Source organism: Ictidomys tridecemlineatus, chromosome 16, assembly GCF_052094955.1.
Source record: "Ictidomys tridecemlineatus isolate mIctTri1 chromosome 16, mIctTri1.hap1, whole genome shotgun sequence".
In the NCBI taxonomy this organism is placed as follows: Eukaryota; Metazoa; Chordata; class Mammalia; order Rodentia; family Sciuridae; genus Ictidomys; species Ictidomys tridecemlineatus.
Window position 1 is genome coordinate 47132070 of NC_135492.1, and position 27116 is coordinate 47159185.

General features: G+C 46.4%; 1 protein-coding gene and 1 non-coding gene across 9 annotated transcripts in view; both read right to left on the bottom strand.

The window, feature by feature from the left end:
* Positions 1-27116, bottom strand: part of Cntn4 (contactin 4) — an 819812-nt gene that overhangs the window by 170196 nt on the left and 622500 nt on the right. For all 8 annotated transcript variants that reach the window (XM_040290063.2, XM_040290053.2, XM_078033565.1 and 5 more), the window contains one exon: positions 26131-26226. In XM_040290063.2, coding sequence (XP_040145997.2) covers positions 26131-26226 — 96 coding nt within the window. The remainder of the gene's footprint in view (positions 1-26130; positions 26227-27116) is intronic.
* Positions 10166-10239, bottom strand: Trnag-ucc (transfer RNA glycine (anticodon UCC)). The gene has a single exon. It is a non-coding gene; the product is annotated as a tRNA-Gly (tRNA).

Here is a 27116-nt window from a genome sequence, read left to right on the forward strand (position 1 = left end):
CAAGCAAAGTTGGTACATCATCGTTGCTGGGCAGGAGTAGCGGAGAGATTTTGACTCGACTCTGGGGCTTGGCCTCATTGGTACTGGCCAGGCAGAGTGCTGTGCGGTTGGGGCTCTGAGCCCTAATGGATATGATGTGATGATTGACAGGGAGTGAGGGTGGGTGTTGTCACAGGTATGAAGAACAGAAGGCCACTGTTCTGTGTACATGGATAGGAGGCTAGGGTAGGGACACGAGAGCCCGCCATGCATGAACACGTGTGTGGTGGCGAGCACAGGTTCTCTCCTCTCTGTTCCTACAAAATGTAGGACTCAGCCAGGGTCGACGGTGCATGCCCTTAATCCCAGGGGCTCGGGAGGCTGAGGCAGGAGGATTGTGAGTTCAAAAACCAGCCTCAGCAAAAGTGAGGCCCTAAAGCAGCTCCGTGAGACCCTGTCTCTCAATAAAATACAAAATAGGGCTGGGGTGGTGGCTCAGAGGCTGAGTACCCCCCCCAAAAAATAAGTAGAACTTCACAATATGGATATTACTTGACCAAATTCAGTGTGTTGTCATGAACACTTCATTAAATAATCTTGGCTGAAAAGGTTAAGTGATCTACACGTGGACCCACGCTGAGAAACGGTCCCGTAGCATCCCATAGAGACAGATGAAGATGGTTACGGAATATAAAAATTTAAAAAAAAAAAATCGCGCGTGCTACCAGATCGTATACCAACAGGAAATCCTTCCTTTATGCAGATGAAAAGAAAAGTTAATTATCCTTCCTTAATAGCGGGCCAACAAGACACAAAAGGGGCATTCTTCACTAAATGTCAGCAGATACATTTTAGCAACCTTGGATTTGAAGGTTTTTGTCTGTCACTTTAAGCGGGCTCACTGTTTGACAGATGTTCAATAATTGACACAGCTTATCTTCTGCTCCCAGGCTCCTTTCTTAAGCGATTTGCCAGCATTTCCAGTTGCCATGGCAACTGTAAACACTGATGATTATTCCAACATGCCAAGGGGATTTAAACACATTCTTTTTTTTTTTTAAAAAAAATTATTTTAGTTGTAGATGGACATAATACCTTTATTTTATTTGTTTTTATTTTTATGTGGTGCCAGGGGGTGGGGGGTTGAACCCAGTGCCTCATGCACGCTAGGCAAGCGCTCCACCACTGAGCCACAGCCCCAGCCTTCAACACGTTCTTAAAATATTCCCTTGGCAGTGGGGGTGGGTTTATCTGTCCATCTCCGGCAAGAGAGAAAATATATAATTTAAATTCCCCAGTGATTATATTTATTACGGCTAAACATGCAGACCCATTTCTATAGCTGTGCATAGGTGGTGAGGTTTTCTCCTCCCACTTAGTAAAAGAAGTTGCCAAGAATGGAGAAACGGTTTGCTCCAAGGGAAGGGAGGGAAGAATTTATCTAGATAAATGAAATAGGAAATAACTTGGTACAGAGCATTGTTTCACGTGACCTAGGTGCAAGTTCAAAGGCCCTGGGATTCAAACCTCAGTGATTCCGAGGGTAAAACCGGGATGATATCTGTCCTGAGCACATGCACCAGGAACTGTAACGTGCAAACAAAGACTAGTCCACTCTCAAGGAGAAAGTGAAAATACGTGGAAAGACGGTAGCATTTTCCACAGATATTTCCAGTGATTGACATATCTTCAAAATAACTCTTCTGTTTCCCGGGCTAATGTATTAATTAAAAAAAAAAAAAAAAAACGATGGCGCCCGTTCAGAACATAGAAAGATGTCGTGTAAAATTCTGCATTTATGGCTTCTCATGAGAAGGCGATGGTGAACCTGCTATTTCTCTGGGGGTCCATAAACTGGTCTGGGATGACAGACAGTGGAATGAATCGGACGTCACTTTCCGATGTTCCTACATGAATACACCACGGTCAACCACAAGAATGGGAAGTGATGCTCCATGTATGTATGATATGTCAAAATGCACTCGGCTGTCACGTACAACTAAAAAGAACAACAGCATCAAGACACCTGCCTGAGGTGAGCCTCAGCTTCCTGGGGAAGGGGGTTTGCAGAGGTCCTCCTAAGCTGCTTTAGCTAATTCACTTCCACTATGGCCTGAGAGGCCCTAGGAAACAAGTCTGTGAACTTAGCTGAACGGACTTTTATTTTTTTGGTACTAAAGATTGACCTCAGGGGCACTCGGCCACTGAGTCACATCCCCAGCCCTATTTTGTATTTTATTGAGACAGGGTCTCACCGAGTTGCTTTGCAGCCTCGCTTATTATGAGGCTGGCTTTGAACTCGCCATCCTCCTGCCTCAGCCTCCTGAGCTGCTGGGATTATAGGCGTGTGCCACCGAGTCTGGCTGAACTGCTTTCTTACATTACATGCATTCACAAAGTCAGTCTTTTTTTTTTTTTTTGATATCTAAGGTATTCCCTTTCTTAAAAAAAATGAGGCAAAATATACATAAAATTTACCATGCCAACTATTTTTAAGCATATAGTTCAATGACTTTAAATGCATTCACACTGTTGGGGTAACCTTCAACATCATTCATCTCCAGAGGTTTTTTATAATCCCACACTTCAATCACTTTGATCACTCATTCAACAAATAGCATGTGCCTCCTGTGGGTCAGGTGTTCTCCTAGGCCCTAGGAAGACAGCAAGACAAGTTTCCTGAAATCTGCTCCCGAATCCAGGATGGTGAATCCTGAGGTTCATGGTCGACATGCCCACCATCTTGAAATAAGTCTTTGGGGATGGGGACCCAGGACTTCAATCATGAGATGATAATCAGGCATCACTTTTTGGTACCCACCCCCACCCCTAGCACGAACCTGGTGACCTCATCCCAATTTTGCTCCAGGAAACATTTCTCCTCCATGTTCAGGTGCTGTCAGAGTGGGGCTCATCTCCAACAGGCCCCAGGAACAGACCCACGTCCTCGGTCAGCCAAATAGCCTTTCTCTCTCCTGCACCACTCCTGTGTCCTCCCTTCACCGTCGTTCAAGGACGGACACGTGACTCAAGTTGACATATGCAAGACAATTGTGAAGGTCTTGCTAACATTTCTGGGAATGAGGCCATTCTCTTTATGCTGCGTGACCAGGTAGCAAGAGGCAGCTTCGGGAGCACAGAGCCAACAGACTAGAGCCAGTCCTGACACCGTCCCTTGAGAACCAACATCTAGTGGCATCGAATGGGAGTTTTCTGTCCATGCATTCCCATTATTTGCAAACCCCATTGCAAATAGATTCGGGCAGTTGGAAATAAATGGCTCCTGACGGACAGAACAATGAGATGACACTGTCTTGCAGAGTGTCCTATCATCAGAAGCCTCCAACAGGCAACTCTGTGGCGACGTTGGAAAGCAGGTTCTCAAAGTCTACCTTCTTCATTCTGTTGAGAACAGAAATCAGTCCCCCTCCCCTCCAGGAGTCCTGTTCCTGCCTTACAATATCACCCACTTTCTGCTTTGATACTTCTTACCCAGCCTCCTTCTAACTGAGAATCACGGCATCTCAAAGACGAGGAGGCTAGGGGCAGTGCCACTTCCTGCCAAGGGTGGCCCAAAGCGGTGGAATCTTGGCTAAGTCACTTGAATTCTCTTGAGTTTTTAGGGTTAAAAAAAGGTCAGCGCCCTGGGACGGGAGAGCTGAGCTCTTTTGAAGATAGGAGGAGACGAAGGGATCGTGGAGAGAAGGTCTTTCTCAATAAGAGCTCTGAGCACAGCGTTCGGCGTTTACCTGATATAAATATATAAATAGCACAGGGCAGACACAAAGGGCTGTGAGCCACAGATGGCCCAGAGCGTCCTGTCCAGGAGGGCATGTGGCTGCAGCAGGCAGGGCTGAGCTCTGCACAGAGACCTTTCCCGGGTAGCTTCAAAAGCACAAAGCAATCGCCACCTGATGTGTCCACGGTAGCTACAAAGGACAACAAGATCTGAGCCTTCCCCACAGCCCTTCAGATCACAAATTGCTGAGTGGACACCGATTAGCTGACCTCCTCTGCTGGTGCCTGGCCGTGGGTGCACTTGTTTTGCTGAAGGCAGGAGCCTGAACCTTTGTGGGCTTCCTACGCTTCTTAGCCAAGACCTGAAGGGCGGGGGCTGATCTAGGTGCCGACTTTCCTCTCTGCTTCGGGAAGACTGCACGTTCCCGTTTCTGAACTCTACGGGGATGGGTGCCCAGGTCACTAGTTTAGCCAATACAAGAAAGAGGCCTGTCTATTTTTTTTTTCTTGGTACCATTTGCTTTTTCTCTTCTGAAGTATGTCCCAGAGCTGAGAAAAGCAAAGATACCAAGGAAAAGATTCAGACCAGAGATCTGTGGTCGACCAGCTGTCTCTACCTCAAAAAAGCCAGGACAGACCTGAGAAGGGGCATCAGCTTACAGTCTCCAAAGTGGCATCTGCAAAGCGTCACGGGTTACAGTTCAACTGAAGGGAAAGACGCGTTACCTGGTAACGCCAGGTGGACCTTGTTCGGAAGACAATGGGATTAAAAAGAATCGGGGCAGATGAGTTTCTCCAAATCTTAGCACTGTAAATCTCCAAGAGCATGTCCCAAGTTTATTTAATTTTAAGGAACATACCCCCATTAAGGAACCAGAGTTGATTACTAGAGTCAAAAAAAAAAAGAAGAGAGAAAATTCCATTATCGTAATGTCATGGTGACTGAGACACCATGCATGGTTAGCTCAGCAGTGTGTTGAGATTTATTCTGAAGAAGCCATGTTATAAGAGATCTCAGCATGGAGGAGAGATCAGAAGAGGTGTGAACCGCATCAGAGCTGGGAGCATGAGGCGCTCAAAGGCAGATCTCGGTTCTGAAATCGGATCAGCTTTAAGACACTTTCTTGGCGTCACAGCCTCACATGGGTATAGTAAGAACAGTAATAAATAAGTAGAATAAAGTCACTGTGTCCACCATCCCACCTTTTAGTTGGTGGGTAAATTGAAAAAGATGGTACCAGTGAGAAGTCATTAAAAAAAAAAGTCATAATTACATCTTCACCACTGGATGGAACTAAACCCATTTATTATCAGTGATAGATCTGACTTATTTGTACATGGTGCATTTATGTTACTTCATTCATAAAGTCACTTATTACTTAGACAATTAAATTTATTGTTCCTCAGCCTTTGGCTGTGAGGCCACGGTGTCCCTCAGCATTAATCTATTTTCTCAGCCGACTATTGGCTGGGTGTTACTTTCACAGAAACTACCTTCATTACATTTCTCACGCACCGCCGACTCCCATCCACAGCTCAACTCCTGCTGGAAAATGACTTGTCAAGGGAGGAGGCAGGGTCATGCGAGGGTCTGAGGTAGAACTGTTCTGTTTAGAAATAAGCTCTGTGCCCGTCTCGCCCAGGCATCTCCCTCCCTCTCACACTCCCGCCCCACCCCTTCCTCCTTCCCTTCCTCCCTCCACTCTCTCTTCCTCCCTTTCCTCCTTCTGCATTCTTCCCTCCCTCCTTCTCACTCTCTTCTCCCTCCTTTCAACCCTCTCAACCTTTCTTCCTCCCTCCCTCCTTTCTTCGCTCCTCCCTCCCCACCTCTCCCTCTCCCTCACTTCCTTCCTTACTCCTCCCTCTCCTCTTCCCTCCCCTCCTCCCACTCTCCCTCACTTCCTCCCTTTGCTCCTCCCTCCCCTCCTCTCTCTCCTCTTCCCTTCCCTCCTCCCACCCTCCCTCACTTCCTTCCTTTGCTCCTCCCTCCCTTCCTCTCACCCTCCTCCCTCCCCTCCTCCCACCCTCCCTCACTTCCTTCCTTTGCTCCTCCCTCCCTTCCTCTCACCCTCCTCCCTCCCCTCCTCCCACCCTCCCTCACTTCCTTCCTTTGCTCCTCCCTCCCTTCCTCTCACCCTCCTCCCTCCCCTCCTCCCACCCTCCCTCACTTCCTTCCTTTGCTCCTCCCTACCTCTCCCTCTCCCTCACTTCCTTCCTTACTCCTCCCTCTCCTCTTCCCTCCCCTCCTCCCACCCTCCCTCACTTCCTTCCTTTGCTCCTCCCTCCCTTCCTCTCACCCTCCTCCCTCCCCTCCTCCCACCCTTCTTCACTTCCTTTGCTCCTCCCTCCCCTCCTCCCACCCTTCCTCACTTCCTTCCTTTGCTCCTCCCTCCCCTCCTCCCACCCTTCTTCACTTCCTTTGCTCCTCCCTCCCCTCCTCCCATCCTTCCTCACTTCCTTCCTTTGCTCCTCCCTCCCCTCCTCCCACCCTTCTTCACTTCCTTTGCTCCTCCCTCCCCTCCTCCCACCCTTCCTCACTTCCTTCCTTTGCTCCTCCCTTTCCTCCTCCCACCCTTCCTCACTTCCTTCCTTTGCTTCTCCCTTTCTTCCTCCCTCCCTCACTTCCTTCCTTTGCTCCTCCCTTTCCTCCTCCCACCTTTCCTCACTTCCTTCCTTTGCTCCTCCCTTTCCTCCTCCCACCCTTCCTCACCTCCTTCCTTTGCTCCTCCCTTTCCTCCTCCCACCCTCCCTCACTTCCTTCCTTTGCTCCTCCCTCCCTTCCTCCCACCCTCCCTCACTTCCTTCCTTTGCTCCTCCCTCCCCTCCTCCCTCCCTCACTTCCTTCCTTTGCTCCTCCCTCCCCTCCTCTCCACCCTTCCTCACTTCCTTCCTTTGCTCCTCCCTTTCTTCCTCCCACCCTTCCTCACTTCCTTCCTTTGCTCCTCCCTCCCTCACTTCCTTCCTTTGCTCCTCCCTCCCCTCCTCCCTCCCTCCCTCACTTCCTTCCTTTGCTCCTCCCTCCCCTCCTCTCCACCCTCCCTCACTTCCTTCCTTTTCTCCTCCCTCCCTTCCTTTCTCATTAACTTTTCTTGAATCTTCTCCAAAGGATTTCACAAGTTTCCTATGGAAACGACCACCCTTCCCTTCTGAGTTTGTATTTCCGTAGTTTATCGTGATATCTGAAGTCTATATTTATACCAACACCTGACCTAAACAGGCTGTGGAATAAAAGCACCCGGTTCTTGGCAGCATAACTCCACAGTGAGGAGTGGAGGGCTCCAGACCTACTTAGGGCATCCAGCCAGTCAGGAACCTTCACCTGCCGCAGCAGCTGTCAGGCGTGTCCCAGAAGGAACTGAGCTCCTCTGTTTATCCACAATGTTAACTAAGGCGGGTGGGGGGAGAGAGAGTCCCTGTAGTTCTTTAAAAGCCGCTGCATGCTCTTTATCGCCCCCTCAGCAGAATCTTGTTCATCAGACCCTGGAATTTCAACTGAAGACCATGCCCAGGCTTCCCAGGGTGGCGTTGCGAGTTCACTGCTAATGGGAGGTGGTTTCACTAGGGGAGACCCAGGGTGAGACTGTGCAGGTGTAATGGCAGATCAAGAACAGACAGACAAGAGGAAGAAAACAGACCTTCAGGTTTCCCTCAGTCACACAATATACACAATGGCCCAGTCCGTGTAAAACAGCGCATTTCAGCCTTTCCCACAAATGCATCCTCAGTTGAGTAGCAGAATAAACACACAATCCTAAAAGCTCAGGAAGCAGCCCCCTGCATGCCTGGGATGTGTATTCCACATTCGTTCTATTTCTGAGTTCTTCTGCCAAATGATATCCACCGTGACTTTAATATAGAATATCTTTAAAGTTCAACCAGCTATTTATTAGTCTGCTCATAGACACAATTCTCAAAAAGGAATCATGACCCTAAGTACATGCGTGGAGACACGCAGGATGTGACTCGACTCTGTGCACAACCAGAGGTGGGAAAAACTGGGCTCCGTCTGTGGACCGTGCGTTGTGATGCTTTGCGCTGTCACGTGGAACAAATTAAAATGTTTTTAAAAAAGGAAAATTCTGTCCTGTGGCGCTAAATGCTCTCAGAAAACAAAGACCACCAAAGAGCTGGAGAATGACAGGCGCTGTTTTAGAAATATAGCAGGCGAGAGGGGAGAGTGAGCAGAGATCGGAATGAAAGAAGGCTGCCAGCCACGGGGTGTGGGGGACAGGTGTCTTAGAGGAAGACCCACTGTGGGCAGAGACGGGTTTAGTGTCTGTCAGTGACAGTAGGTGGCTAGAACAGAATGTGATGGGGGGAATGAGACAGTGCATAGAGACTGTTGGCCAGGGGAAGGATTTTTAGATGTTTTCCTTAAAGTCTTTTCAAGGGTTTTCAGCAAGAGAGCATCATGAGCGGACTTGGGTTTAAAAGGATTGTTCTAGCTCCTCTGAGAACAAAGGATCAGAAACGGGACAGGGAACAGAAAAACAATTGGTTATAGAAAATCCTTTGGCTGGGTGAGGGGGATGGAGTCTACAGTACAAGTAGGTGAGGGTGGCCTGAAACAGGGTCCCAGAAAGATTTCTTTTATTTGGATTCTGGGAAAGGAGCCCCGAATACCAATTACCACCGCCACTTACTTAAGATAAAAGCACCAACATCTCTTACTTGGATGATTCCAACATCCACTCTCCTGGTTTCTCCACCGAAACCCCGGCCCCAATACAACCCATTTCTCACACTTTTCAAGAGGATGTTATTTCCAAAACTCTAAACTCAACACCTGCTGGCTTTCTACTACTCTTGAAGGACATATGCCTTAAGACGATTTCACCAGTGCTCAGCAGCAATGTTTTAAATGTTGGAATAAAGGCTCGATAATTTCTCGAAGGTATTCTTGGAAAAAGAAAAAAAAGACGGGGTGAGTTAGTTTCTGCATTTTTAAAATTTGTTTTAGTGGAATAAGGAAATCTCTTCCTTTTTTTAAATGATATATTTCAATAGGCACCAGCGAGTCTTTAAGAGCGGATATTCAACACCTCCGATCAGGTTCTTAGGGCTATGTCAAAGATGAGATCCTGTTCCTAGCACCAGATCATCTGTGGAACATTTCCTTGGTGAAGCGTGGTCCATGGAGGAAGAATGACATTCTTACTAATGCCTGTGTGACCATGAGTGAGACGCGGTTCCAATGTCTGCAAGGAACTTTTAACATATAGTTCCTTCTATTTCTTAGGGACTGCACATTTTTTTTAGCACCTAGCAAGGAGACTCTGACCCACTAAAAGTTAAGATTTCTCCAGAAGTCTTGAAGAATTAGTCATAGCCTTAGAGCCCTGGCCAAATATAGATCTGCTTTCGGAGCCAGAATGAAAATTGATAAACTCATTCTTCATTGCTGACTTAACAGAGGGAATCATTGACCAGATCTTTTTAACATTGCAAATGAAATAATAGCAGGAATACTAAAAAAAATAATAATAATAATCCTGATTCTCTTGCATGTGTATAAATGAGGGCTGAAGTATATTAGATTTTAACGGGTTGATGGCAGGATGGGAAAAATAAAGATACCTGAGGGAGGGTAGTGTACAATGACGTCGCAATAAGAAGCGGCTTCAACTACTACTATAGCAACTAGTCATCGATAGCAACTTTACAGCAGGTATGACTATATATCAGTATTCTGCAAAACTGAATTCAACGTTAGAAGGCACCCCAAAATAACCTTTTTGACTTAACTACTCTGGGCAGCGGTAACCAAGACAAATACACTGGCTTAGATTCTTCAAAAGTTAGCATCATCCCTCTCAGTATCTTTGTTCAGAAATCTAATACCGTGATGAGGTGGTGTGCATCCATCATCTATGATTCTGAAAGTCCCATACTAGTTTTTTAATCTCTCTCTGGTTTCTCATGGTAATACCATGTAGACCAGGAGAAAAGCCAAAGGAGATTTGAAGTAGGCTGCCAGGCACAGAGCGCATCCAACGCTAGGAAGACTTCCTTAGCAATTAGTATAGAGTACGAGAGTCACAGGACCAGCCTCTGGGGGACCTCATGCAAGACCTCCACAGAGGGAGGTCACTCTGCTAATGGGATGAATTCTAGAACCCAGGTCTCCTGTCTTCCGGCCCAATACTCTCCTGTGCCTGCTCAAAAACTTGGAGATTAAACACTTCAATAGAAAGATCTAGGCTGACTCATGACAGCTCTGGATGAGCTTGTAAAATCCTTACTCCTTCTCTACGGGCAAATGGTCCTTCAGTCAGTCACCAAGTGTGAACACTGTAATCACGTCCGTCAGACGGTCTCATTGAGCTAAGAACGCCCCCCAAACGATGAATCTTCCAGTATTTATGAGCTCCGGAGACTAAAAGAAAAAATCACTCACCTACAAGGTCCACCTACTCCTGACTTGATCACCTCCATTTTTTTTTTCTCTTGTGTGGTGCTGGGGATTGAACCCAGGGCCTTGGGCACGGAAGGCCAGCACCCTACCAACTGAGCCACACTCCCAGCCCCTGGTGGCTCCCATTTCTTTCTCTTTTCTTCCTACTTTTCTCCTTCTCCCCTTCCCCTGCCTCCTCCTCCTCCTCCTCTTTCTTCTTCCTCTCTCTCTCTCCTCCTCCCTCCCACCCTCTCCCTCTCCTTCTCTCCTTCTGTATCAAAGTAAAAACAAGCTGATCCGCCCCAGGGGTCTTCCCATCTTTATTCCCGGCCTCCCCGTATCCCATCTCTTGTTTTTACCAATGTCTAAAAATACGTGGACCGACTTTCAGCCTGAATCTTAAAAAGTAGTTTCCATCTACTCCTGAGCATTTTCGAAAGCATTAATTGGAAAACCCATCTTCACCCATAGTTAGCTGTCACCTCTTAGGACACATCATCTGCAGATTCAGAAAGAATCAGTGTTTGCAAACTAATTGTGCTCTTTCTCCAAAAATTCAGTATTAATCATGACCAGTGCATCTCTTAAATAAAAATTGAGGATGTGTGTATCACTGTGTGTGTGTGTGTGTGTGTGTGTGTGTGTGTGTGTGAATTTTTAAAAAAATCGCCCAGGGAGGGGAAGGAGGCCATTAGCAGGACACTCATTCCTTCGTTATTTACAGAACTTCTTTTTTGAGAGGACAATCTACCTGATTTAATTTCCCCCGGCCCCCCTGTGAGTTACAGATGCCGGATGCCTTTTCTCGGCTGTTTCTCTGATGACAGGCCTAGTGGCACATCTGAGGAGAAGCAGTGGTGTTGGGGGGGGGGAATTCGGAGCTTACCGCGGCGGGGACAGTCCGATATTCATGGGGGAGAGTCATCGTGCGGTTAAGGTGGGGATGTCAGGCTTGGCAACTTCATAGGGCGCCCGTGGGAGGTGGGGCTGACAGATGTGTGCAAGGCAGAGAATCAGCCGGGGATCGTTAGTCTGCTCCAAGACCTGGGCTCCTGGGTGATGAAGGGGTAGCAGCTTACAAGACATTTGGGCACCGTGAGGACCAGAGTTTTTAAGGCCAGGATCAGGGAGGATTAACTTGAGTCTTACCTGGTTCTATTTTTTTTGGCGGGGTGGGTGGGTACTGGGGATTGAACTCAGGGGCACTCGACCACGGAGCCCCAGCCCCAGCCCTATGTTGTGTTTTATTGAGAGACAGGGTCTCACTGAGTGGCTTAGCGCCTCGCTGATGCTGAGGCTGGCTTTGAACTTGTGATCCTCCTGCCTCAGCCTCCTGAGCTGCTGGGATATTTCAGGCGTGTGCCACTGCACCCAGCTTGACCTGGTTCTACCTTAATGGGGTCATTCATTGTCCATTTTGAAAATACGAGCAGAACCACAGGAAAGCGCTATGGATCGTAAGCTTAATGAATCCACTCTGATATTCAAACCGGAGAGGTCACGTGGGATACTTAACGGTGGAGGGGTTTCTGTGTGTTTTCCTGAAGTGAAGGAAGGTGTTCATGATTAGAAAACTGATGGAAGGACATTCTCTGCTTCCCTCTAGCCTGTTTAGTCCTGAGCCTCTGCATTAAATTCACACTTGATCTTAATTCTTGTTTTTTTCAAATATATTCACTTATTTAAAAAAAATTCTTAAATTTGTTTTAATCAGTCAAACATGACAACAGAATGCATTTATGCACTTTGCTATATCCTACAGAGGTGGGATATAATTTCTCATTTTTCTGTTTTATGAGCTATCTGCCAGTTCATGACAAGATCACCTATGTTAATTGCATATATATATATATTTTTTTTCCTGTTAAAGACTGTTGCTGGATATATTGGATTTTGTTGAAAATAAAAGCAAAAGGTCTACCAGCATGGAGCAAGTTGGGTATGGTATCTGCTATCCAGGAGAACATGGCAGACTTCACACAGTAGCGATTGCAGGCCTGGGTGGGAGCACAGAATTCTCCCATCTTCTCTATATTGTATTTCACTGGTTGGTTTTTTTCCGTGGCCAACACCCAACTTCCCCAGTTGAGATAAGTATGGAAATGAAAAGAGAAGCGACGTCAACTTGAATTTAAAGTTTTCTAACCCGAAAGTGAGCGGCGGGTCCGCTTGGCATCCTGCGATCCCCTGGAGCGATTCTCTTAACTAGGCTACGGTGCCATTCGGGAACTAGGGTGTTTCTGTCTTTTGTAAAAAAAAATTTGCTGCAGAAAGTCAAGTCAAGTCGTCTGAGCCTTGCTGAGAGCAGACTTCTTCATGCACATCACTGCACATTTGCCCCCGTAACACGGCAAGGGCCTGCCACCCGAGAGTCAGCATAGCCCCAGGCAGAAGCAAAGCGGATTCCTGCCAACCCTGGCATTTCCAGCGATACCCATCTCTCAAGGCAAGGTAGCAAGGACATCTATTTCAGCTTGAGCATTCGGAGCGGATTTTTGAAATGGAAAAAAAATAAAACAAAATAAAAAATAAAGTAAAAGAAGAGCTATACGATTTTCAGGAGACCCATGTGTCCAAGCATTGTGGAAATTTCTAGACAACAGAAATAGCTCCTTCCTCCACAGGCTGAAATAAGATGTTTTCTTTTTCTTTTTTTCTCTTGGAAAACCGTGTAAAATCTGGCCTCATGGACACATGGGAGATCACTAAATTCAATCATATTCTTTTCAAACATTTTTTTTTGGTATAGGAATTTGCATGTTAGCCCCAAATATGAATTTATAAGAAGTATGCCCTAAAGTCAATTAATAACCTTAAATTCATTATTAAGGAATGTTGGAAATCAGCTGGGTAACGGAAGCACCATGAGTGTGATCCAGCAGCTGGGGAGGCTGAGGCAGGAGGATCGAGAGTTCAAAACCAGCCTCACCCATGGCGGAGGTCCTAAGCAGCTCAGTGAGACCCTGTCTCTAAATAAAATACAAAATAGGGCTGGGGATGTGGTTCAGTGGTCAAGTGACCCTGGGTTCAATCTCTGGTACCAAAAAAAAAAAAAGAAAAGGAATGTTGGGAATCAAAATATATTGAAATAACATCCGACATCTATTCAAATAACCAAAGAAGCCATCTTGGTACAATGAGACCTCAGGTATCATTATCTAGCTTCAGTAACCATGAACCCTGTTTCCTTCTTATTCATCTGTAGGACCTCTACTAAGTATGGGGCTGGCTATCCATTTAGCAAGGACATTTTATTTTTTTAACTTTTCATTACGTAAAAAATATTTACTTTTTATTTCAGTTTTTGGTTTTTATATTTTTAACCTGAAATATGGGTAGGAGTTTTAACACATACTGTTTCTTTGGTTTTTATTGAGATTCTGTACTTTTGAAATTTTACCTGTTTTCTATACATATTCTAAAATATATAGCATAAGATGCTAATAAACATCCTATTTATTTGAACACTTTTTTTTTCTTTTCTCATTTTATATGGCAGACATAGCACCTATATTCTAAGGTGGTTCTAAGGACTAACTGAGTTAATACCTGTCAAAGCACCTAAAATATTTCCTGATGCATACTCTCCGGCATGTGTTAGAAACTTTTGTGAGTGAGACCGCTGCCCCGTTTGCCATCTTGCTCGGGTTATTTTATGTATTTATTTACTTATTTTGCGTCTGGGATTGAACCCAGGGATGTTTCCCCACTAACCCATATCCCTCTCCTTTTTAATTTATTTTATTTTGAGACAGGGACTCACTGTAACACTTAGGGCCTCGCTAAGTTGCTGAGGCTGGACTTGAACTTGTGATCCTCCTGTCTGAGCCTCCTGAGTTACTAGGTACGCACCACCATGCCTGGCTTGGTCAGGTTCTTATACCAGGAATATTCTCATTTCATAAGATCGACCTTTATCTTTTCCTTTTAAATCTTTGCTCTGGCACAAATTATTTGGTAAAGGAATCACCTTAATTAAAGGTGTCAGAGATGATATTTCTTATAAAACGGATATCTCAGAACATTTAGAGAAAACAATTCTTGAGGTCTTTTTTTATTTCAACCTGGGATTTGAACCCATGGCTTCATATATCCCAGGCCAGTGCTCTACCACTGAGCCACATCCTCAGTCCCTGGTGGAAGTCATTCTTGATAGCTTTCAAACTCATGATCCTCCTGCCTCAGCCTCCCCAAACCACTGGGATTACAGGCATGCACCACCACACCCAGCAGATTATTCTAATTCTTCACATCCTTATTGTTTTTTACTTGACCCATCCAGTTCAATAACAATGTGTCAGCGATTTTTCCTTGGACTTCTAAATTTTGGGTGTTACCTATTTGACCCTATCTTTTATGGTGTTTAAAATAGCATCAATGGAATGTCTTCATTGTTTTTTGGGGCATTTAAAAAAAATTACCATTGCTTATTTGAAGTTCTGGCATGTGAATAATGCTTCCACTGAAATTCATAATTCTACCATTCTTTATCTTTTTCTTTTTAAAATTTGTTTTGGGGGCTGGGGTTGTGGCTCAGTGGTAGAGCGCTCGCCCAGCACGTGTGAGGCACTGGGTTTGATCCTCAGCACCGCATACAAATAAATCAATAAAATAAAAGTATTGTGTCCATCTATAACTAAAAAAGTTTTTCCAAAAAAAAAAAAATCTGTTTTATTAGTAGAACAGCTATTTAATGCCATCATAGTTTGGTTAGGTTATATAGATCTTAACCGTATCTGAATTTCTTGGATGTAATAAGGACATGAAACCACTTTATATTCTGTCATAACTATCTACTGTTACATATGTCATATTTTCATTTGTGCTTTTTTTTGGGGGGGCACATCCTATTTTTTTAGTCTGTGGTTACACAAGCCCATTACAACTTGTATGATTTTATCCTCTCCAACAACTTAGAAGATACATACCCCGTTATTTTTTTTCCTACCTACATCCTTATTTTCCCAAATTATGAAAACATTTTGTTTTCTCTGAAAGAGGAAGCGGCACAATGTGCTGTTACTATTCAAAACTCAATGTGCTGCCACGGATCGGAGGGCCACGGTGTGAAAGACAGGACAGGGTGCATTCACAGAGTGTGGGCCTTTATGGATCCCAGAGACGACATGCACGTTGGAAATCTTCTCCCTGATTGCCATGTTTACGCAGCCTGCAGATCGTGATTACCTCCATTCTGCCTTCTTTACAAAGCCTTATCTAGCTGCTCATGCTTACTATTAATTTCATTTTCTACGACGCTCATCTGCCTTTTCACGACCCCATGATGGAGGTTTCCTATTTAACTCTTTATGAACATGGGCTGTGATTCCACCCAGGTCTTGGGGTCACCAACCCCCCCCCCACACACACACCAAAAGACGCATCCCTTCATTTCTTCCAACACGCTGCATGGGGCTTCTGAATCCCCATCTTAGATCTTCAAGTCTGAGGCAATTTCATGGCTATTTTCTGTTTCCAAATTTATTGGTGTTGGGCTATGACCCATGTCCTAAGATTTGGAGGAGCCAAGATAGAATTTTCTTTCTTTTCAATAAATGCATTTCATTTCAAATTCGTCATCTATGACAGCAGAATGCATCCCAATTCATATGACACACGTACAGCACAATTTTTCATGTCTCTGGTTGTACGCGACGTAGAGTCACACCATTCCTGTCTTCCTGCATGTACTTAGAGTCATGGTGTCCAAGATAGAACGTTCCAATACTTCTGTAACCACCGTAGCTTTCCTCTGTGTCCACACTGAAGGTGTGAGGTCCACCTCGTTGGACCAGCTGCCCGCTCCAGACTCGTGTAGTGTTGCTTTGCCGGTGATATCGTCCTTCCCTTCTACCCCTAAATCCTTCGGATCTTGTAGGGGCACCATCCCTCCCCTCTACCAAAGAATCTTAACTAAGCTTCTCCAGAGACCTCACCAACATTATTAACAGAATATCAGCAAAAGGTTTCTGCCAAAGAGCTCAGAGGTGGTTAGACTTCCTATTTCCTGAGGCTCTGTCTTGCAAAATCTAAGTTTGGCCATGAAATTCATGTGGTAAAACCTCTGACTAATGAGAGAGAGAGAGAGAGAGAGAGAGAGAGAGAGAGAGAGAGAGAGAGAGAGAGAGAGAGAGAGAGAGAGAGAACTCTCTGTTTTTTCAAAGTAAAAAAAAAAAAACCCAAAATACTTTTATGTAGATTCTTGCAAAAATGTCAACCTCCAAGCCCCTCCTCCTACCCTCCCATCGGGTAGAAAGTTCAAAGAATTCCTAGACTCATTGTTCAAAGGACGAAATTTTGGCATGAGCCACACTCTGGACTGGCCACAGCCAATGAACCTGTTTCCTGTTAAGCCTCATTGTCCTACATCAGCCTGACCTCCACAAATACTTCCCCTCCCTCTCTCCCCCTCACCCCGTAACCTAGAGCACCTATCTCAGTGTGATTAGCTGATCACCCTCCTATTCCACCCACATCTAGAGGCCACAAGACGGGAGGACCATTTTGGTCCTGAATCTGCCGCATCTACTCCAAGGTTTAGTATCTCATCAGTTCTGCCAAAGTCACTTCTTCTTACTTTTTAAACACCATCTCTTTGCGGGGCACGGTGGTGTACCCCTGTAATCCCAGTGGCTTGGGAGGCTAAGGCAGGAGAATCCAAGGTCGGCTTCAGCAACTCAGCGAGACCCTGTCTCTAAATAAAAAAATAAATAAATAAAAAGGGGCTGCTAAGGGATGTGGCTCAGTGGTTAAACACTCCTGGGATCAATCTCTGCTATCCAAAAAAAAAAAAAAAAAAAGAAGAAGAAGAAGGAAAAAAAGACACTTATTTTCCTCACCCTTGAAATTCAAATTTCTGTATTTCACTAGAACTCGTCAGAATGAAAGCAAACTAAAATAAAGCTCCACATTTAGAAGGGGTGCTGCCTTGCAGATAGAAATTTGGGCATGAGGGAGAGGGAGCAGATAGAGAGAGCCATTTTGCAAGGTAGCAAGACCCCCCCAGAGAAAGGGCACGGATGTCCTTCTCCATAGCGAGGTGCTGATTCAGAGGCGCTTCGGACCCGCCTCATTTTTCAGCAAACAGAGACACAGAAGGAAGAAATGGGCTATGCAAATCAGCGACTTGGTGTTGTTTTAAAGCCCCGTTTGTCTTTTCAAAAGGCAAGCTGGCTTTGTGTGAAATGAGCGGAACCCGGCTTTGAACACCCATAACCTAAGTGACTCGGCCTTTCCAAGGTGCTCCCTAGGGTACGGGTTTGGTTTGAAAGAATAAGGAAGTGTGCAAATTCCAAGTGATTTCACCGCGGAGCCGGCCTTTGGCGAGCTCTGAAATGCCACCTAATCAGCTCTAAGTATGGCTCCAGCAGAGCCTGCCACGTGGACTTATGAATTCCTGTGGAGCCTTCTCATAACACCCCTCCTTTCCAGGGGTTAATTTTGATGGTGGAGATTGTGATAATGTGTTAATCTGCAGCTAGCGGATGTGAGAAAAAAAATGGGGTGTGTTACAGCCAGAGAAGGCAAGATCTTTCTGGGTTCTGCATAGAATAGCCATTTATTATTATTTTTTTTAAGCAACCATTATGTCCCCAAGATCTGAGTGGGCTCTGATCAGCCTCTGAATTAGACTCAACATTTCTTTTAGTTCATAACGCAGGCTAAGTCCGGCTCTCTGTTAAAGGCAACCACTTCATTTGGAGTTTTGTAATTATTCTACGAATGATCCAAGTCATCAGCGAACATGGTGAACTCAAATCTGTTTGACAGAACCAGTAAGTGTCTCACCTGTTAAGGTCTATAGACAAGTCAAAATAACACGTGGTATTTTGCCAGAGAAAAATGTAGAGTTCGTAAACAAGTCTGGATGGTGCCTGGCAAAATGCCAGAGGGAGTGGTTTGAGAAGTAACAAAAGCGAGCCATTAAGTGTGGAGATTCCTTATTGGTTGACTGATGTATCTAGTTTATGCTAATTACGATAAGCTGTGCAAAATGTATAAATAGCTCTGTTGTCCTACAATAAACGGCTTCCATTCCTGCTGCATCAACGCACACAAGTTATTTGTCACCCCCCGGTTATTATGCTGCAGCCGGACTGCGGCACTCACCTACACTGTTTGTCCTTGATAAATACAGAGCCACTTAAATTAAACTTTGTATCTTTTTGGTACAGGGTATTGAACTCAGGGGCACTACCACTGAGCCACATCCCCAGCCTGATTTTGTATTTTATTTAGAGACAGGGTCTCACGGAGCTGCTTAGCGCCTCGCTTTTGCTGAGGCTGGCTTTGAACTCGCCATCCTCCTGCCTCAGCCTCCCGAGCTGCTGGGATGACAGGCACCAGCATGCCTGGCGGATTCAATCATTTTTCTTTTAAACCAATATTCACACAATATCGTAGGAATCAATTTTGTACAGAATCAAAGGATTTGACCCTATCTGTAGATAAGATGCTGCACTTTTCTGTCTTAGCTTGCCCACAGAGACAGCATTCTCTGTTCCTGAACTTGGTCCACTTCCATAATTCTATTCCCAAAGAGCTGAAAACCAAACTCGGAAAGTTAAAAATAGATGTCTGAAAAAAAAAAAAAAAGCTCAACTTCTTATTTGTGCCTAAGGACGCCCTGACCACAGTACCCGTGCCTCCTCTGAGCACCTCACCAGAGTCTCTCCCAACTTCCAGGACAGCCCCATGTCCTCACTGTGAGAGCGCCGCATGGCCGTCCTGCCCAGGTCCACGCAGCGTCACTATGCAGGGACCTGACCAAACATCTGAGTCGCTGCGGGAATCGCTGCTGGAACTGCTCATCTCTTTTCTTAGCTGCCAGGATGAGCATCCTTGAGTCTATTTCCAGCAAGCGTCAAAACAAGAAAGGCTGCACGTGTCCCGCGGTGACTGTCCCCTGGATTATTTATAAAACGCTCAGCCGGCTTCACGCTGCTGAGAGAGCAGCGCTGATCATTTGTTCTGCCCCCACTGGTACCTCCCCGGTAGCACTCTGGTGGGTGCCTCCTGTGCTTCTCACGTCTCCGAACCCTTCATGTCCCAGCGAGCGCCTGTGTTCCCACACGAGTCCGTCCCTTACTGCTTTTTAGGCCAGAGGCCCCTGGAAGAGAGCTCTGCTTGTGGTTCAGCCTGTGAGGGATCGAAGTGGCTTGGTCATTCAGGGGTATGGACCCTCTTTCCAAAGGCCAATTCCTTTTTATAGGTGGGGGGTACCAGCGATTGAACTCAGGGGCACTCGACTACTGAGCCTCCTCCCCAGCCCTATTTTGTATTTTATTTAGAGACAGGGCCTCACTGAGTTGCGTAGCGCCTCACTATTGCTGAGGCTGGCTCTGAACTTGAGATCGTCCTGCCTCAGCCTCCTGAGCTGCTGGTATTATAGGCGTGTGCCACATCCGGCCAAAGCCCACATTTTGCCTCCATGATGAAAGAGCCTCTTCTGAATCGCTGATCTCCAAGGAGGCCGGCCTTAACTTACTGGGTACCGATGGTTCTAAAATTATTTCCAAGGGGTAAGGCATCTCTCCCGGAAGTCACTTCTCAAGTCACATGAAAGGGGCTCGGCTACATCAGCCGGGGGGCCCATCACAAAGACTCGCGATCCTGACACCATTATTTATCCATTGTTAATTAAGTGCTTTTAAGACTGGGATCCATTTAGGCACCTTCCCGGATCTCCCCACGGGCAATGAATGCGACAAGGAAAGTGGGATATTGGATCCTCCTCATTCCCAGAGGCCCCCGCAAGCAGGATCCCATGATGAGCGGAGAAAGATCAAAACGCGGCCCTAGGAGGGCTAGCTCTTCCTACAGCCTCTTGTGACAATTAAGTCAAAGGGCAGCTGCACAGCCACTTTTAATATCTCACATTGTGCTTAAAATGTCATGTGAGATAAGTAGAAGATGATATTCCCTAGTCTATTTGGAAAAAAAAATGGCTACTCAACATGATTTCATATATACTTTGTTTTAATCTTGACTCCTCCTAAGGTCACGTTATACTTTTTTTTTTCCCCCTAAAGAGATAAAATGAAGTCCCGGCTCATATTTGTACATATGAAACAGAAAATCCAGCTGTTAAAAAAAAAAATCACGCAGGGCTTAGACTGTGAGAAGACTATCGATAGAGTTGACCTCGATCGTCATTTTGTGCAAATTCAAGAGCAACTTTTAAATATCAGAAGAATAGCTGAGTCCGCATTTTTTATAAAGCCACGGTGTCAGAGCGTGACCAGTTTATCTTGATAGAAATTCCATAGGAATCCCTGAGAAGATATATGTGAGAAGCATTTGCCTCCCAAGAGCTGTTAGGCGCAGGTAAACCGAGAATCACCGATTATCAGAGACGAATCGTTTTCTGATGTAACTTCGATGTGAGCTCAAGCCGATGAGAACGATCCCACCAAGTCTGACGAAGACAAGGATGTTTGGACGTTTTAATGGTGCAGACTGCTGCTACGTTTATCCTGTCTTTTTATCTACAGGACAAAGAGGAAGCTATCTGAATGCAGTGTGAGCACCTGAGAGCTATTCTGGGAGCCAAGATCCAGGAAGGAGGAGGCGCACACCACACTGAGGAGACTGTGTAAGTTTCAATGAATGGAGGGAATATGTGGGTAGCACCTTGCAGTTCAAAAATAAAGCCTCAAAAAAAGCCACTCTTGAACCGTTAACAATAGAGTAAGAGCTGGCCAAATACAAAGGCTATTTCTAAATAAGAATGCCCAAGACAATCTGGTCATCTCTTCCTTGTTGATTTCCCACGGGTACAACCAAAGACGTGAAGTCAAAGGATTCTAGGTGCTTCTGATTGGGTCAGAACCACAGACACAGCTCCACAGCTCAGGGCTTCCCCCAACCTATGTCCCTTGGGAGATCTTACCAGGAGCAAGTTCTGATTCTGTGGGCCCTGGGTGGAGTCAGAGAGTCTGTCTCTTGAACCAGTTCTCAGTGAGACTGGTGCTGCTTGCTGGTCCATGGACCCAGAGTTTGAGTAGCGAAGATCTAGGTGACGTATAAAGAAAGGTATGGATAAAAAAATTCTCCTTGGATGGACGGTTTGTAGGGATCTGTGTCACTGTGACCAGAACACCTTACAAGAACAAGTTAGAGGAGGAAAAGTTGATTGGGGTCTCGGTCCATAGATGGCGGACCTCATTGCTTGGGACCCAAGGGGAGGCAGAACATCATGGTGGAAAGGTGTGGAAGAAAAGAGGTGCTCAGAGCTCACAGCAGGGTCAGGAAGCAGAGAGAGAGGGAGGGGGGGAAAGATGCACTCTTCTAGGACAGTCCCCAGAGGGCCACCTCCTCCCGTCATGCCCCACCAGCCCACAGTTACCACCAGGTCATTCAAACGAGGGTGGACAGACTAGTTCCAGCTCTCACAGTCTGATCACCTCACCTCTGAATACTTCTGCAGAAACACAGGAGCTTTGGGGAGGGACCTTACATCAAAACCTTAACACCCCTGGTTTTAATAGGTTGCCCCAGTGAATCTAAAATTGCCCAACCAGCAGCAGCCAGAGGTGGGGTACGTGTAGGAGCAACAGGACAGAGCTCAGGGCTCCCCCGACCTATGACCCTTGGGAGATCTTAACACAAGCAAGTTTTGGTCCTGGGCCCTGGATGGAGTCTTTTTAACCAGTTCCCAAATGAGACTGGTGCTGCTGGACCCACTTTTTGAGTAACCAGGATCTTGGTGACATATTAAAAAACCAGGTATGGGATCAGAACTTCCCCGATGGACAGTGTGTAAGAATTTCCCTGATGAAAAATCGGGGAGCTTTAAATAACATTGGAAAGAAGAATCTCCCAGGAGTTCAGTTCTATCCCTATTTAATAAGAGCTTCCATGAAAGGTCATGCGTCCCTGGTGCTCAATGACCCTGGAATTGGCAGAACGCAGACGGGACATTCTAGAACATTCTAGAAACTCCGTTTCTCACGGAAAGGGAAAGGAGCGCCCACGACAGCCAGCGTGATTTCTGTTCTTCTCCGTGTTGGCCTCAACAATGTCGAATGGTGAAAATCTATGCCATGACGTCATCTCCGAATTCATCGACAGAAACCAAGAGCCTACAGTGTGTTACACGCAGCCATTGCTGGAGAGTCGGAAAGACAGGGCCTTTCAAAACGGATTGACGGCTGCCCATGTCGGTGTTCTCTGAAGAGGTTCTGACACCGCACAGCTTTTGCAGCAGGACACGCAGCAGCATCCCTTACGATGGATTTCACGCCGTGACTGAGCACCCCACTGGTATCATAAAAGGCTGACTCATTTCCTTCCCTCCGCATCATGTTTTGCAATTGGAACTGGGATACCATATGCTGGTTTCTAGAATGCACGGTACGGCCAGGAGCTCAGGGTGACTCTGCCAGCTTTGAGGGTAATTCACAGCTTGCCATAGGAATGAGAGAATCGAGGCTGGGCGGTCTACTTGGAAGGCTTTTGCATAACTGGGGTCAGGGAAAGACTTACTGCCCCAAAGTGGTGGGTCCCCTGAGATGCTCCAGGCTTGAAGGTTCTCCTTGTTGCTTTGTTGAAAAATCTCCTTGCTCTTTGCCTGCCCCTGCTCAGAGTGTGACTCTGAGTGTTACACACGGTCCCTCATAGCGCCCATATTGAGAATATTTATTTCCCTATCTCTCACCATCATGACTGTCAGGGATGTCAGCACAGCCCCAGGAACCGGATTTCAGAGCTGCCAACTGCTGCCCGCGGAGACGAGCGTGTTTCAGGAGATGTCTGTGGGAATGTGGAATGAATTTCTCCCAGGGCAGGATGCTCAGGGGGCTCACTGTGCAACACCCACTCCTGGGTTTTAACTTTCTTGAAGTCATAAGTTCCAGAAAGGAGCGGGGCTTTGCAAACATACCTCCGAGATTAGTTATCAGGGTTGCCGCCACATTACAAGACATTTAACATTCTGGTAGAACGGAAGAAACTAGCAAAAGCTTCCATTTTTATTTTTGATCAGATTTCATATGCGGAAGAGACGCGTGAGTCTGAGGAAATTTCTCCTGAATCCAAATGTATGTCCATGACGAAGTGATTTCCTTATATAAAGGACAGATCTTCCATAATGCAAAACATACTCCACAAAGAAGAGTCTTAGCTTTTATTGAGCAATAACTACATGATGATTAGGGATCTGAGGATCCCTTTAATCTCTTCACCTACTAGGGTGAGGCATACAGATTTGAAGATGTTTGCTTCCTTTCAAATAATTACCTGAAACAGAACTGGAACAAGAATACACACCTGTACTCCAAATTCAGTGCTTCTGAGGCTAACATAAAAAATAAATCAAGTCCAAAAGAGACAAAAAAAAAAAAATTCCCCAGCATGAATGACAGCAATCAGAGTTGGATGCAGTGTTCATCTCCAAAAACCAAAAGAACCTAACAATTCCACGTTCTTGATCCAGATTCAGGGAGCCTTCCTGTTCCAAGTTGCATGCTTCACGTGCAAGCCTTTCCGAGATTTTGCTAATGGTTGTTTTGTGCTAGAAATGTTAGGTGGATGGATGGAAAGGAGGAGTTACAGCTTTTGAATATCCGACCAAAAGGGTGTTTTTCAAATTCTAAGCTTGCGAAATTGGTCCCATCAATCACACGGAAGGGCCAGATAGAAAATTAAGGCGATAATGGGGACAGCAGGTGTCACAGTAGATGTCAGCCTCAATCAGCAAAGCGGAGTTGATGAAACCCATCATCACACACCTCGGTGGGATCCTGATCGATATCCCTCCTTGTCAAACCTCTGCACCCCTGAACCCTCTCTGGGCAGTCACATCGGCCCCGAGGTCATCCCAGGTCCCGTGCAAGTTGCCTGGTGTCTCTCCGGGTTTGTGCTTCTTCATGAAACCTTGGTATGTCTTGGGACAGGAAAGCATCTGCAGGAAGTACTTGATTTTTCCGTCTCTGTTGCCTCCCGGGGGTGGTCCATGGGAGTTGGGCAAGGTTCTCAAGCAAAGCAAACTCTTCAGAATCAAGCTAAATTGAAATGAAGAAAAACTTCTTCTGCCTTTGATCTTTGCTCTCTTTCTGATTCTTGCGGATGGGGACGCAGACCCTGTGCCTCAGCCAGAGCACACACTAAGAGCCTCAGAGAAGGAACTCAGGAAGGGCTTGTGTCTTATAAGACACCCTCAAATGACCGTGTTAGCCACCACTGTGATGGAGCACGCCTACAGTTCCAGTGACTCGGGAGGCTGAGGCAGGAGGATCTCGAGATCAAAGCCAGCCTCAGCAATTCAGTGAGGTCCAAAGCAACGTAGTGAGATCCTGTCCCTAAATAAAATGTAAAAAGGGACTGGGGATGTGGCTCAGTGGCTAAGCTCCCCTGGGTTCGATGCCCAGTATCAAATATCAATCAACCAACCAAATAAGGATTGTAGAGTGCTGTGTGAGGCTCTGGGTTCCACACCTGGGTACAAACACACACACACACACACACACACACACACACACACACACACATACACACCCGTGCCAGTGTTAGATCGTACACATGTGACAGTCTTACATATAAGAACAACAAAGTCCAATGCATTTAAGCCAAAGTGAGTTGGGTTTTCAGTTTTTTTATACTCAAAACACATCCCTAACTGATCTAGTGGCTGGGTCTCCACAAAGCCATCTTGGATTCTGTGACGAAGTGACTGTGGTTCTTGGTCTGACAGTGAGTCCTTGTGGTTAATCAGAAATAGACATTTGATTTTTCCCTCCTCTTGGGTTCTTAGCACAAATCTGCTAAACCCCTTGTACTTCCCTGAGGGATATCGATGAAAAAGAAGCACCTTTGGTTATTCCTAATAACCACGTCTGATCATATAACCAGAGAGGTGGAACTTCCCACGTGGCCACCCACGGCCCACCTCTGGGAGAGGAAGAGGGGCTGCCTATGGAGCTCGGGTATCATCCGCCAATGGTTCGATCCATTGTGCCTAAATAATGGAACCCACATCTGTGTCCGGTGCTCACGGCCTCTTGCCCTTCCTCTCTTTACCTGGCCATTCACATTTATCCATTTCAGTATTCCTTACCTAAATGGGTAAAGGGACACGGTTTGACTCAGTTTTTTCATCCCTATGTCTGACCAGAGCAATTTTCCAGGCGGAAAAGTTTATTTGGGGGCTCACGGTTTCAGAGGTCTCGGTCCATGAACAGCGGGCTCTATTCCTAGGGCCCGAGGGGAGGCAGAGCATCATGGCAGAAGAGAGTGGCCGAGGGAAGCAGCTCACATGGTGATCAGGAAGCAGAGAGAGACAGACTCTCCTCTCCAGATGTAAAACATACACCCCAAAGGCAGGACCCCAGGGACCCCCCTCCCCCAGCCACACCCCCCCTGCCTCCAGTCACCACCCAGTGCACCCCACCAGGGGATCTCACAACCCAACCATTTCTCCTCCACACCTCCTTGCATTGTCTCACCCAGGAGCTTTGGGGGACACCTCGCCTCCAAACCACAACAGACATTGAATAAACTACCATTCTCATACACCCTGAAACCCAAGGCAGCGGTAGCGGGCCGGAAGCTTGCCACGGTCACCTGGTGGGACCCAGTGTTGCAGGACCAAGCATCCATTCTGTGGGACCTGACACCAGCTCCACTCTGCGTAGTCAGCATGGCCACGGGGCACCCCATCCAGCAGAGAGGTCAAGTGAAACGGGCCTTTCTTTTTTCTTTTTTCTTTTTTTAACCCAATCGGGTGCTAACAAGATCTGGACGCTTCAGCTCGGATTGTGACTCTGGCTGATTCAGGTGACTTTCCCTCCTGGGCCAGGCAAGCAGCCGTGGGCAGGAACCTTTGCACAATCGGATATTTTCCTATCCTGATTTTGGGAGGTGTACGCACGCCATGGCTCTTCCTCCACGGGAAGGGACTCTGGGAAACTCTCTAAAGGACACTGTCCCCTTGGCCGGTGCCGAGGGGAGGGGGAGAATATTCTGCAAGAAAAATAGCAGCCAGTGAGACGTGCACGTGTCGGCGGCGCACGGATGGGTACCTCCAGAGTGGGGTGGCGGGCCACACAGCAGCACCATGCCCTGACCGCGGCGGACGGACACCGTGCTCCTCGTCCTCGTCTTAAAGTTCTCAAGATCTGTGGGGAGAAATAAAGGGAAAGGCGTTTAAGATTTAAAGGGCCGGGATATCGTGGGAGAGGGTCGCTTTTTCCAAAAAAAAAAGAGGGATGAGCGGAAAGTCACCCTTGGGAGCACCCGCAGCAGGTGATCCGCATGTGGCTTTGTCATACTGACGCTGTCCCTTGCTCCTTGGTTCTATAGTGAGATGGTCCACTAACGTGGCCACTTGCCACCCATTTAGAGTCAAAATGGCTAATGTTCACACGTCCGCTCCTGAGACATGACTAGCCACATTTGAAGTGCTCCACAGCCACACAGTGGCTACCACAGACGGAGCACACGTCCATCATTCCAGATGATTCAACTGGAACTGTCTGGTGCAGATGGAGGTGAAGAAATGGAGATTTGAAAATGTTGTGGCTTCTCCCTGACTTCTCTGTAATTAGACATCATTATCAGAATGAGAATGCATGATTTCTTTTCTTTTCTTTTTTTTTTTTTTTTGGTACCAGGGATTGAACACAGGGGCACTCAACCACTGAGCCACCTCCCCAGCCCCATTTTGTATTTTATTTAGACACAGGGTCTCACTGAGTTGCTCAGCACCTCGCTTTTGCTGAGGCTGGCTTTGAACTCAGGATCCTCCTGCCTCAGCCTCCTGAGCCACTGGGATGACAGGTGTGCAGCTGGTGCCGGGTGCAAATGCATGCTTTGTAACAATTCTGCTCACTTCACGAGCCCTTCCATGGTATACAATTATACTCCTTTCCCTGTTTTCATATATGCCTAGAAGATGACACACACTGTCTTTATGATTACACACATACCTACAAATGTATATATAAGTACAAATAGATACACCATATATAGAGTTTTTGGAACATTCTTGTGTACTTTGTTAAATAAT